The sequence below is a fragment of the Cydia splendana genome, chromosome 20 (genome assembly GCF_910591565.1).
Source record: "Cydia splendana chromosome 20, ilCydSple1.2, whole genome shotgun sequence".
Taxonomy (NCBI): Eukaryota; Metazoa; Arthropoda; class Insecta; order Lepidoptera; family Tortricidae; genus Cydia; species Cydia splendana.
The window spans coordinates 15,094,512-15,109,114 of record NC_085979.1 but is presented as its reverse complement, the minus strand read 5'-3'; the positions used below and the strand labels follow the sequence as shown (position 1 = coordinate 15,109,114).

General features: G+C 38.5%; 1 protein-coding gene across 1 annotated transcript; it reads left to right on the top strand.

Moving 5' to 3' along the window:
* Positions 1 to 313: 313 nt before the first annotated feature.
* LOC134800541 (zinc finger protein 33A-like) lies at positions 314 to 5,202 on the top strand. Its single transcript, XM_063773025.1, has 3 exons — positions 314 to 424; positions 534 to 686; positions 3,068 to 5,202. The coding sequence occupies exons 2-3, from the start codon at positions 573 to 575 to the stop codon at positions 5,129 to 5,131; spliced, it is 2,178 nt and encodes a 725-aa protein (XP_063629095.1). The 5' UTR covers positions 314 to 424; positions 534 to 572; the 3' UTR covers positions 5,132 to 5,202.
* The last annotated feature ends 9,401 nt before the right edge of the window (positions 5,203 to 14,603 follow it).

Here is a 14,603-nt window from a genome sequence, read left to right as displayed (position 1 = left end):
TCACTGTAAATACCCGGAAAACACACAGAAACTGTAACTGCAGCGGATTAAATAGATTTTTTATAGTAATAAAAAATATTCGAATATTCGAAACCTGAGCGGCCGAATATTCGAATATCAAAACAGGCCGAATATTCGACAAATTCGAATATTCGAATATTCGAATTGCAAGCCCTACCCTTGATACAGAACATAAATATACACTAGCGCCATCTTTTATTGCCCTAGAAAACAACTTTACAAGCGTGCTACCAACATAAGCCACGGAATGATATAAACTCGCTAGTCTCGCTACTTAGCAAATTAGTTCTCAAAGCGGCCGCTAGATAGTGTACTGACTTCCGCCGACGTTCTGCCGCCATCTTGCACGACTGACGCTCTTCTTGTCTATAATTTCGAGGCATAGATCGTATTTATGGGTGAGGTCCGTAGATAATTTTTACTCTTTGGATACCATTGTGCTCTTTGATTACTCGCACACAGTTTATCTGTCAAAACAATGGATTCATATCGTATTTACGTATTTTTTCCAGGTTTTCCTGGTGGATTGATTATGTATACGACGTTTTGAGATGGATACGTGGTCTAGTTTGTGCCGTTGCTGCCTGTCGCCCGAATCTGAAGTGTCACTTTTCGATAATGAGAAAAACGTGAGAGAGAAATTTTTGGAAATCACTACAATCGAGGTATGTATCGTTTTAATAGAATATCGTTCTTAAATTAGTGTTATTAACTAGGATAATTAGGTTAATTTACATAATCGCAAATTCTAAATTAAATATATTATAACCTTCATACCTACTTCGAAGCATGTCAGTTTGAAATGTGTCATTTATGTGTGCTTAAAATGTCGTGTTTTTCGCGTAATATCAAAATACGTTGTCACTAAAATAAAATTGAGGTATGCTACCCCTAATTTTATACTGATTCCCATATAAATCTTCCTATGTTGCCCTTGTGCTATAGCTTCAAACTTTTGGATTTCGTATCCAACCTTACAAGTCTATTTCTCGTACTTTAGCACATAGTTAACCCTTAACATGGCAAGACATGAAATAATGTATCCACCTATCTAGTGGAATGTTTTTGGGGATAGTAATGAGTAAAAAAATACTATATTTAAGAAAAAAAAAATTAAAAGCATTCTGAAAGTAGGGTTTTCAGGACGTCCGTTAAAACGGACATTGCCACGAACCTTATAGATTGATTGCTCCCAAGGTTGTCCTAAAAAACGGACAACGCCGTTATACAGTTTAAGAATATAAAAATTATTAAAGAATTACAGGGCAAGAAAATTTAAAATTATTTCAATAACAGACTAGTAAGTGTTTGGAAAAAATGTTTAATTAGAATATCAAGAAGAAAAAACTTATGAGAAACATAATAATACTATATTAACTTCTAGTGTTGATGTGTAAAATCCTCCTTGGCGAGAACCAGAGTCTTATCCATGTCATGCTCCCAGACCGCAGACTTTAGTTGGCGGTGCTTGACATCAGCTATATGTTCTTGTACCCGAGTAGAAATACTTCAATTGCTTCGAACACATATGAAAGACTAGATTCTAAATTAGCTATTCTTCTGCTACTCTCCTGAATTTTGTTGAGATTACATTTTACAGGCCTCAAGAATTGTAACATCTTCTTCATCGACTTGAAAGAGGTTTTTACCGTAGGACATTTCAAGATGTGTTAATAATTTTGATATTGAAGCGAGTTATATGTTTAATGGCGAGGAATTAAGTTTTGTAGATAGGGTACTAGAGGACAGGTCGTGTTTAGGTCATCAGGTGGAGTCATTATATTATGAACAACTTTTTTCCCACAAGGACTATGTTAGACTTCGAAATTATATTTAAATACAGATAGTGCCATTCACGATGAGGCGCACTAAACTTTAATACCATGACAATAAGAATAAAAGCATGCATGTTCGTAAATGAACCGATCTATATTTGTCCATCATATTTGGCATCCTCGTAGAAAGTGACCTGGCTGAAAAAGAGTCAGATTGGGGCAAGGCAGATGTACAATCTGTCTCTAGTAAAATGTCGTCAGCGTCGTCTTTTTTATTATCTCTCTCCTCTGAGTCAGATGGTGGAACAACCTAAAACTAAAATACAAAATATAAATTATACATATACTTATGTATAACATAACCCCAACCACACAATAGCCTATAAAATGACGATAAATTAAAAAAAAAAGTATATACCCTAAGTATGGCAATGTCCGTTTTCTGTCACAATCTTGTCTCCGCACAAGTCGGCACTGTCCGTTTTTTAGGACGTGCTAAATGGTACTTTGTTACCAGTACTATCGACAATGTCACAAAAATGGGACAAGATTTATTTCGCAATTTTTGACTTACAATTAATCTATGATTTCATGAGCTTTGTATAAAATAACAATGTTTAACTCACCTAGTAATAATATCAACACAAAGAAAACACTTTGGCTATTTACTTTATATTCTATGACGTCAGGAACACACTCTGTCGCAAATTCAGCGAATTTCAAATTTCAACTGCCGCCTGCGCATAAACCGAATTTTGTCTGATATTGCCTTAAACTAGGAAAAAAAGTACAATTCTCGCACTTTCTTCAAAGTACATACTTCCTTTTCTAGCCCGCACTTAGTGTTTAAACTTGGCGCCACATTTAGTACCTGTACTAAAAAAGTGATAGAAACGCTTTAAGGGTTAATCGGTTTTCTAGCAAAAGATTAATTTGTATGTTTACAATAAGGCACTGCTCAAAATGACCGTGGTACTTGTCTGAAAACACAATATTTATTACCAGCATTGTTAGTGCCTAACTATAACTCAATTCCAATTTGTATTTTTCACCAGACTTAGCTAAACTTAGTTAATTAAGTAGGTATTATTATATTACATACACCTTATCACCCTCTCTCACACATCATTTTAACTAGGTTTAGTTACCGTTACCTACTCTTTTGTAAGCCCCAAGATACAGGCTCAGCCTAGTTTGGGGCTTACCGGACACCTTTGTGCATGCGTATTTTATTATAAATAAAAATTATTCTTATTCTTATATAATTCCAGGTGGACACGGATGATGGGCTGCCGCAGAAGCTGTGCGGCCAGTGCTACGAGACCCTCAGCTCTGCCTACCAGTTCCGGAAGCAATGTATCAGGATGGAGTCTGAACTCAAACTACAACTAGAAGCCCTAATCACTCAGGCTGAGCAAGAAAGCCAAGCAATAGACGAGGCAGAAGGTAACGAACAGGACCAAGATGATATAGCTAACAACCCTGAAAAACAACTAGAGGATATCATCAAAAAGGAACCTACTGACAGTGATGATGACTACTATTATGTACTTGTCATTGATGATCCTAAAGATAAAGATGAAAATGAAAGCGAAGAGACTGCTATCGCTAATATCAAACAAGAGCTCATGGACCATGCGGAGGAGGTGACCGTTGAAGATAAAAATGAGGAAAGCATAAATGAACAGCAGTTTGAAATGAACCACTTTCTCATGTCAGACACCAAAGTCCCTACCAATGTGCCGGCTACCATACTTGAAAATGAGGAAGAGAGTCAAGAAAATGAACATCTTCAATTTGAAAATGCTGTAGAAGAGGAAAACGAGGATGAAACACAGGATGAACATGATTTCACCATGATCGATGCAGATGTCGAAGACTCCCAAGACAATGTCACAGACTTGGTAGATGCTATCACAGGGGAAATTGGCGGAGGTCTAACCAAAACTATTGGTAAGAACAGCTTCATTAAAATTATTGCCGCCAGCGGTAGTGACGGAACCATTTTACTCAAAGATAATGTGGCATACTTAACTGAAGCCCAGATGGACGGAAATGAAGATGGTGAAGCCATGTCCCAAGAGGAGGAGGTGATTTTCTGTGAAGGAGATGATTCATCACAATTCCAAATACTGAAGTGTGAGGGCTCTGAGCTAGTGATAGAATATGCTGATGATGGCCAGATAGCTACTGTCTTGCAGCAAGAGGATGGCAGCTTCCTCTGTGACTGCGGAGAACAATTTGAAGATTTAGCAGACTATGAGAAACATCAATACACCCACACTGCCACTGAAGAGCATATCTGCAGCCTCTGTGGCAAAGGTTTTGAGTCCGCGGAGATACTAACCGGTCACACTTTGCTTCACAATGTCACAGGGCTACTTGTCATGTGCCCATTCTGCAAGCAACTCATCAGAAGAAATGCTTTGACACAGCATATAAAATATGGACACAATAACATCAAACCACGCTGCAATGTTTGCTTAAAAACATTCGCCAATCCCAACAACTTAAAACGGCACATGATGATCCATAGTGGTATAAGGCAATTTGAATGTGATATTTGCTTCAAAAGGTTCCATCAAAAAATAACCATGCAGACACACAGACTGACCCATATTAATCCATTTTCATGCAATGAATGTGAAGAAACCTTCCCCAGCAAATCAGAGCTGGCAACTCACAAAGAATCTAATGAATGCACAAAATCCAAAGTGAGAAAAGTTAGGGATGAACTGATGAAAACAGCAAAACATGAGATTACTACTAATCTGGGCAAACTTCTAGGTTACGCTTGTGCCTTGTGTAAGAAGATGTTTTCTGTAGAGTCCGCCTTAGAGCAACATATTGATAGTGTCCACTTGGTTGACCCAAATGAGCTGTTATGTTCAGAGTGTGGTGAAGTCCTAACATCTAAGAAAGATATGCAGAGCCACATATTGACTCATAAAACTATAAAGCTTAAGAATTCAAAGAGATTTGAGTGTGGGATCTGTGGGAAGAGCTGTGCTAGTCAAGCTATGTTGGTGATGCATGAGAGAGTGCATACAAATGAGCGACCATTCCCCTGCCACCTCTGTTCGCTGCGATTCAAAACCAAAACCCACTTGAGAACACATCAACTCACTCATACTAGAGAGAAGAAGTTTGGTTGTTCGGTATGTATGAAATTCTTCGCACTCAAAGGAAATTTAGTAGTCCATCTCAGAACACATACTGGAGAACGGCCTTACATTTGCACCTTGTGCGGAGAAGCCTTTATCGATTCCAAATATTTGAAGAAGCATAAGTTAAAGAAGCATGCAATACAAAATGTTCCTTGGAACAAGTACTGATTTGAAACTTGAGTGATTTTACCTGTATTTCTTGTAAAAAATATACTTAATAGATGCAAGTTTTTCCTTAATTTAATTAGTCATGAGATGCATCTCTCAGACAGTAATCATAGGCTTATAGAAGGCTTGTCAAACTAATTTTAAGATCTGCAAGATTGAATACTGTGTGTATATTTTTAGTTTGTTACAGTTTAAGTACATTACTGTGCTTATCCCTACATATCATACTTGAATAGTATTTTAATTTATTTTTTGAACTCAAGGATATGTTTTAGTTTGCTGTACAGAAAGAAAAGTAGAAATGCATACACATGGCAAATGTTAGACATACTCGGCCCATCAAATAGATGGCGCCAGCATAGTTTTCCCCCTGTTTCTAGTTTAGTTCTATGACTGGGCCATACGATTCCAAAAAATAAAAACAGAATTTGACACTATTATATTTGTAGGATTGACAGGCAAAACCTATGCTAGCGCCATCTGTATAATAAATTGACTGGCTAACCCCATTACTTATTATTTCTTATCAATAGTTGTAAGGTTATTAATTTTCACAACAAGCGTTTTTCTTACATATTGAATCTGTGATTTTATAGTAGAACTCAAAGTTAAAATTTGTGTTTAGGGTGTCCAATATGTATTGCGTCTCACATTTTGCTTAATGAGACAGTGAGACGCAATGACATTGGACAAATAAATTGGATAGGTGGAATACCACCCTAAGCATTATTGCCAAAAATGTTTTTTTTTTTATGTCGTATGTATGTATCGATACATCGGTCGGTTTCGGTATTAGTCAAGTATCGCACTACGTCCGATCCGAATCCGATCCGAACCCGTGAAAATATGGTCCGTAGTAGCCGTAGAACTATTTCTATGGTAAGTTACGCACCGCACACGTTGAATGACGGAAAGAAATCGATGACGGAGATCGGATCTAGTGCGTAACTTACCATAGCAATAGTTCTACGGCTACTACGGACCATATTTTCACGGGTTCGGATCGGACGTAGTGCGAAACCGCTCTTAGTCAATGACAAAAACTGGAAATGAGGTTATAAAGTTAATCAATTGTTTTTCTTTTACTTATGAAGTAAACTAAACAAATCAATTTAGTTTCTGGAATACATCTTGATTGTCTTGTAACATGTGACTTTGTAAACATCATAGGTACTACAATAGTAAATTACGATGCAAGTGCGAAAAATAGGAATACCTATTCGCACATGTATCGTACAACGTTTTACAGTACATATGGCCCTTTAAATTTTCGACATTGTTGCGTAATGTGCTAATTATCGCACTAGTGCGGTAAAATATGTACTGTAAATATACATATTTGTAACAGTAAATTATTGATTAACCTAGTATGAGAATGTATCAAATATGACAATATGTTAATAGGCTACTGTATGATTGGAGTTATTATTTCACTTTATTTTTAGTCTAAAATAAATTATTTGAACAATATTGTCGTTTCATTTTTATCAGCCATTGTAAGGGAAATGAAACTTAAAGTTTTTAATGTGATTGACTGGCCAAAAATTCTGTAGTTTGATGGCCAATGAGATTTTTTGTTTTTAAAACGATTGCAGCGCCATCTGCGTTAAGCTTTGCGCGTTTATTCTCATTCCTAGTCGTACTATAAGGTCCATTTAATTAAACAAAACTACATCTTTCACCAGTCCAGTTCGGATGTAAGCGAATGCCGCGACATAGTACCTATGAGTTTGTGTATTAGGCTGCGTTTCCACCAGAGTGTTTGTTAAAAACCAATAGAACGCTACACGCTGAGAGAGGAAAACAAATGAAGTGATTCTATTGGTTCTTAACAAACATATCCCTCGCACGAAACGCATCGTCGTACATCTCTGGTGGAAACGCAGCCTTAATCCGTGATCCGAATTTTTAATATCGTCTCCAAATGTAACGCTGGTCTTATTGACCACGAATTTATCCTATAGCGTTATTGGGCGTTTTCAGAAATAAATATCGTAAACCCGATTCTCACAGATCCCGGTGTTTTTGGGTTCTTTCAACTCGGAATCACTAGCATATTCAATTCTGATGATAAAATAAAATGTCCCAAAAATTTGTATGATAATTGTACATTCCACTACGTCACGCACATACAAGTGAAAAAAGTTTTCATACTAAAACGTGACGTAATGGAATGGACATTTTGGGACATCTTTTTTTAATGGTGGGTTCTCCAAATTCTGAGTAGAATGAGCCCAAGAACGTCCTGATGTGAAAGAATCAGGTTTTCAATATTTATTTCTGAAAACGCCCTATTAGTAATTTAACAGTTATCGCAATTTCAAATAGCACAATACCTAATCTAATAGTGAAATAATTGACGATTTTGATTTTAGTTCCCCCACCGCGTATCAAAAACTTAAAAACGCCCTAGCTTTAGCACCTATATGTATAGTTTGTCTATTCAACACAAAATGGCACGGAAGAGGATACGTTAGTTCTACTACTTGGTATTAGATGGCGGTGTATGCTACAAATGAATGCTATTAAAATAAAATTACAAATTTTGTACTTAGTTAAGAATAATCGATAACAGAAATTGATTAACTTTGTGTTTATAACGACTAATCCCGTCAGCATGCAGCAGCAAGAAATGTTACCCTCATATACATCTTTTGATGTTTTTGCAAACACGCTATGGGGTTGGCAACCCTTAAAAGTGGCATCATAGAGTATATTGAATAGTAGGGTCATGTTGGCATCCAGGACATAAAATTCCATAAAAAAAAATCAAAAGTTTGACAAGGCAATCTATGCTGGCGCCATCTGCTAAATACTTCGACCGCGACTAACCCCATTGTTAGCTTGATACGATGTAGAGGAAATAAGTAGTATGTCGTCGGTACCGGACCATACCGGAGACTGACGCTGACGTTCCCATAGTTACTGCTCGTGCTGTGCACGGCACGGGCCAGTTAATCGGTCGAGAACCAGTATAAAAGCTCTCTCTGATTACGCATCGTTGTAACGGATCTTGAGGTCACTTTAAACTGGACAATACTAATGGCTTGCACTCTACCAATAGTAATGCACGCCACACGGTCGTAAATAACATCTCGCGTGCACTGGCCGCACGTAACAGCCGGTGACACGGCCGACGCGATCTATCCGTGCGGTCATGCGTCCCTGGTACTCGTAGTGCTGATTCAGGAAAAGTTTTACTTTAAAAAAAGTAACTACAACTATTTCGGAGAGATTCGAATGGCCCGGTTGACGTTGACTGGCATTCGGTGTTGCTGTTAATAAAAAAAATGCTGGGTAGTGTTACTAGCCAGAAAAAAGCTCTAGATTTTACTGTTTTATACTTAGAGGATATAACCAACGGAGACGCCATGTCTAAAATCGTCGGTACAAAATAGTCTGCCGTTTTTTGCGGGGGAGGGGCACATCAAATGTATAGGTACGTCATGTCAGATAAACGTCAGTCCATACATATGGTTGACAAGTTGTTGACCATTGGCCGCCTATTTTCGACAGAGGGGAACGCCTGTTAATGGCGGCTCCATTGTTAATTACTCCGAGGTTTTATACCAATAGTCCAATAGAGTTAGACCAAGAAAAGTCTGCAGCGATTTTTTTATTCTAAATGTCAAACTTCAATGAAATTATGACGTATTTTATTGCACTCGCTGTCACTTGCACTGGGCTGCAGACTTTTCTTGGTCTAACTCTACCAATCTTGCTTAGTTAGTCACGCAAGACATATAATACTCAGTCAAAACATTTCCGGCAGTAGAAAAGAGCGGAAAATTTAAAAAATGTAGGCGCGAAGAGTTATCGTATCATAGAAAATTTGAACTGCGCGCCTTTTTCTACTGACAAACTTGTTTGACCGGCTACACCTACCTACACTAACATTACAGAAAATAAATGTTCGGTACCCGAACCAATAGGCTCCATAGACCTCGCAACAAATCGCATGCAATTTGTGATACATTATGCTTATACCTAAATTATATCCTCCATCTTCATAATAATGATCCTAATAATCCGTCGGTACCTAGTTACTATGCAAAAACGCGTGCACAACACAACAGCGGTTGATGACATAATTTACCTCAGCGTGGCCATTAATCATTCGGTGTCATGGGATCGTATACAGTGACCTACTCTGAACCCGCAAGGGTAGCGGGCCATACACGCGCGCCCTTTGTGACTCGTTCATTATGAAACTGGTGTTTAGATGTATTTTTTGCTATATTAGCGTTCTATTTCTTGTCATGTTCTTCAATATTCGTGGTTTTAATGTAGCTTAGTGCCTATCAGTGGCGGCGCGTCAAACATATCCATAGCCAAGCCGGGGCTAATTTGGCGTACATATTTCCTTTACAACTTTGCTCAAACGTCTAAAAACAGGCAAGCCGGTGGGAATCGGCTTTTATGGACGCGCCGCCACTGGTGCCTATATTGTAAGCTGATACCTACTGGACACTGGAGAGAGGATTGCTACACTTTCGCTCTTCGACTCTCAGCTAGAAACATAGCTAATTATGAGAGTGAGTTATTCAAAACAACATCTCCACCTATCTCCACTATCTCCAGTTAACCTTGATTCCTAAGCCACTATAGAACCTTGTCGCTTTAACTACTAGATACATGCCTGTATCACTAAACAAGCACTGTGTACGTGCACTGTGCACCTTTTATTTTCTTAACAATAATCTGAGGGCCTACCACAAGAAACGAAATGTTGTTGTCTGCCTCATAAGTCTCATAACTCATCCGTATTCGTACAGAACGTCTCGGCTCGGCGGGTATGATAACGAAATTTCGTTTTTCGCGGCAGGCCCTTATTACTTTTTTCTATACAAGTACTTACATACAGACTGACGGCCTTCAACACCATGAATTTCATGAATAAAGGCTGGGTATACAGAGAAATTGGTATGTAGTGTTATTTACTTGTTTCCCCAGTTGAGTTGCTCGAAATATCGAGGTTCTACAAATAACACTGCCTCGGAAAATAGGTCTTTATCTAACAGTGATATGGATGGTGATGATGATGACCCCCGTGCCTCTATAATTGGCTAAACCATGTATTATTTACAACTACGGTCTACAGTCTACACACAACATGGATATTTCACACGCACACCGGTAGTTTCCCGTATCGCGATAGCGCGTCATGTGTCACACGGTGGAACAACACACCAGGCTCGCATGACGCATAAGAGCACGCCTGCTCAGTCGCAGACGATATTAACTGTTTTCACTTTAGATTTAAAACTTACTAGCGACCCGCCCCGGCTTCGCACGGTTTATACAAAACTTAAACAAATTATACGCCTAAACCTTCGTCAAAAATCAGTCTATTGATAGGTGAAAACCGCATTAAAATCCGTTCAGTAGTTTTCGAGTTTATTGCGTACATTTTACACACAAACAGAAAGACGCGACGGGGACTTTGTTTTATAAGGTGTAGTGATTATATCTAACATATTGTAATATCTGAGTTTGTCTGTCTTGTAGAAACCTTATTAGTGGCTATGTGAGCTGTAGACCTCGCGAACCCCCATGGCACTGCCATTTTGAAAAAAAAACCATAAACTAAATCGACAAAAAATATCTATTGTATAATTACAATTATCGAACCTGCTCACGAGCAAAGCGAAGCGTAAGGGCACTACCTACCTTTTCTCGGAGCGGTTCGTTGTTTTTTTTAACCCTTTGGGTTTGGATTATACCAGATGAACAAAATTCTCGGGATATGATGTCAATCTCTTATACTTTAGAATCTTTAGATTTTATTCATATCTAAAAAAACCCCGATATTGTCACATGAGAATCGGTCCAGAAATACGACCTGTTTAACTCCTCTACATAATCCAGAGGGTCTATCGAAAAATCCTCCTCGCGAAATGCCTCATTATAGTCATTATCGCTCTAACACATTCGAGCAATAGAGAGGCAGTTTAGAGTTTTAGATTTTCAATTTTCGCGGTAGAACCCTCAGTTGCGGGCAAAATAACCCGCTCTACCTGACACACAGACCGTAAACAGATTGATATTTCGGAATACGCGTACCTAGTTAAAAATGTCCTGTTACACGCGTGCATCTCAGTTATTTGAACGTGTACCTGCGACGTGAAGTATAGCGGTGTAGCTATGGCTAGCAGTATGTGTACGCGACGCGGGAGCGGGCCGCGCCTGGGGTGATTCATCGTGCCAGGGGACAGAGGATACTTGATCCTTGATTTAATTTTGGGATTTGAATTTTGAAATACTGGATATATTCTGTTTTCGGTTTATAGTCTTTATTTTATACAAATTAGAACGTTTTGTTGACGGTATCGGCCTGTCAGTTAGAACAAAATTTTGACAGTTCCGAACAACTGACAGGCCGATACCGTCCGGCGGACTGTTAATCAGTGGGCCCCTTAAAAAGGACAAAAAATTATAGCTACTAATAAGTAAATCAAATTCAGTGTACGTATATTTTCAAAACAATAGTTAATTTTAATAACAATAATTATAAATTATAAAAACTACCTATTTAACGTGAAACGAATCGGCAACACCTCTATCTCATAAATATTCTTCGAATGATTGGGCGTTGATTACACAGCTGACTTGTGATTGGCTTACACTGCATGTACTATTTTCCTATATACGTACAGTGCTATATATTTATAAAAATAGCTAAATAATATAAAGCTATGAAGTACCAAGGCGGCATGAGCGGCGTGGAGCGCGGTGAGTGGCGCTCGACGCGGCTGCTTTGTTCCCGGCTGGCAGCCGACGCGCCCGCCGACAGAATGTGCTCAGGGCTGCCACACGGCATACGTTATTATTATTATTTTCTTTACTAATTTAAAATCTTATTTTAGGTTCTTTACAGTATGAGTATAAAAGTAAAATATAAAACACAATACATACAAAATAGTACAAAGTATATATGAACACACTGTAAAAAAAAAAACAACGGGTTGCACTCCGGGAGTGCCGGTAGAAGTGAAAACTCAACGACATTGTAACTCAAAATATTAATAACAGGGCCATATAGTGCAAAATGTCTGCAGCACTATGTATAATTGAAGTTAACGCCATCTAGCGTTGTATCGTCGCATTATGTGAAACCCCTAAGCACATCACTGTGATTACTACTGGTGTAGTACCAGTACGTTATATTAATACCAGTTTGAGGGAAACTCACTAGATGGCATTTAAATAAAAAAACAATGACATTGTCCGTCACACATAACATAAGTCACGCAAGCGCTCTCGAGTTTATCATTTTTTCTCCACCTCAAAAAGTGCACCGGCGCTGTTTGCTGCAAAGAAGTTTTCACTTCAAAAACAACGGGTTGCACTCCGGGAGTGCCGACAGAAGTGAAAACTCAATGACTAGTCCAAAATGTCTGCAGCACTATGTATACTTGACCCATCCTTCTTTCTATTGAAAAACTTTAGTTGCGAAATTGCTGGTCAGTGAGGTTGTTTAAAATTCGAAATTCAAATTTGTAGCGTTAATTGTTTAAAATTCGAATAGAAATTGTAAAGTTACCTTGCAGACCTCGCATCTAAATATATTTGGTCATGAATCATGATATTTTGAGTTTTATTCACCAGTACTAGAGTTCACTTTTATTAGCGATTTCATCAGGATGTAGCTTTATTGAATTATATTTGAGTGATATAAAGTTAGAATGTAACTGTGAGATCCTCGTATTTCAACCCGTACAAGATTAGAACCTTTTTCATGTAATGACATTGAATTTTTCTTTATTGATTTAAATGCCATCTAAATGAGTGGCCATCTAAACCTTATGGTCACGTGATCGCGTTACGCTGTCTCGAGTTTATCATTTTTTTCCCACCTCAAAAAGTGCCCAGCGCCGCTAAAGAAGTTTTCACTTCAAAAATATTTTATATTATGATATAAGTAATATGTATCACTTCTTTAATTTCGATTGTGCTGAAAAATATTACGTTATGTGTTATATTAAACGAACCAGTGGAAATAATATATACGTATAATGAGTCAAATAATGTAATATTTTTTCTACTATCCAACCTAAATAATTAAACAAAATTAGGTACCTAAGTATCTCAGTAGGAACAAGGATAGAAGAAAAGACATCAACTAACTTCTTACTTATTAAAACGTAGCGCGTAGATGTCTTTGGTTCTATCCATTGGTTGTGTCCTCTTGACCGCGGCGACACGTAATTGATCAAATTACGCGTCGCCGCGGTCAAGTTGTCCTCTAAAGCGTTTCGTAATAAAATCATTATAGTTCAGTCGAGAGGCCATAGAAAAAAGTATGTGATTATAGTCTGGAATACGAATAGTCTTACCTAAACCTAGACTTTTCCCTGCACTACAAGTCGTTCCACAGATGTATCGTCTCGACGTGTAATATGTCCAAAGAAAGTGAGAATACGACACTGGACGATGGAAGAAAGACGCTGTTTAATACAAAGTTCCTGCAGAATTGAAACGTTGGTTCGGAACTGTGTCCAGGTCATGCAAAGCATTTTTCTCTAGCACCACATTTCTAGAGCATCGATCTTCTTATTCTCGCTTAACCTTAATGTTCCTATAAAGCATTCTACATACATATTTTCTTGTTATTTCCGTCATTGTCAGCCCTACTCGCGACCGGGGCGGGCTGATAACAATATCGCTGAGTGCGGCGCGCGATGTCCGCCGCCTAATTTACTCCGCCGACGTCTGCGCGCCTGGTCCCCGCCGAGCGCGGAGAGATGGCTTCGCAAACTTGTCGCTATTGTCTATTATGCTCTGGTAGGAACGTCCTTGACGGCCGCTGTTTGCCTGGTGTTCGGGTGAAGTTTTCTAGTTTTCTTTTGAAGTCGGTTTCGTAGACCGATAACGGCAGGTGTGTAGGGAATGTGTGTTCGTAAATTGTAACCAACCAATTATGACCAATGTCTATGAAATTTCTATTATGACGCGAGCTAAAAGTGATACATACATACGTCTTGACGACATACGTGTTAGTCTTAACTAAACTGTTAATTGAAAGTACCCCCAATAAATACTATAGGTACACATAAATTTAACTTTCCTCCTTTTTGAAATGAAAAGTATCTATACGTTTAGCTACTCAGACAATAACTATCGTGAATTATCGTGAATTCGGTAATGTACTTGTCTCATGTGTCCATGAGATGTATATGTCGGCGGCCGATCGTAAGATCAGGCATATCGTGAAATTCCTAGGCATATCGTGAAACGTGAAAATCTTTGACTCCTTCCCTGAGTCGACGGAGCCCCGCTACGCGGGGCTCCTATTTCTGGGCAGTTTGCCCTTCGGGCATCTGAAGCAACCTAACGAACCTATCCTACCTATATATTGAGTTAATGTGACTATCGTCAAAACATTACACAGGAACATTACGATCTGCCTGATCGTACGATCGGCCTACGGCATATACATGACCATGCACAGTATCAGTCGAAAAGCGACCGA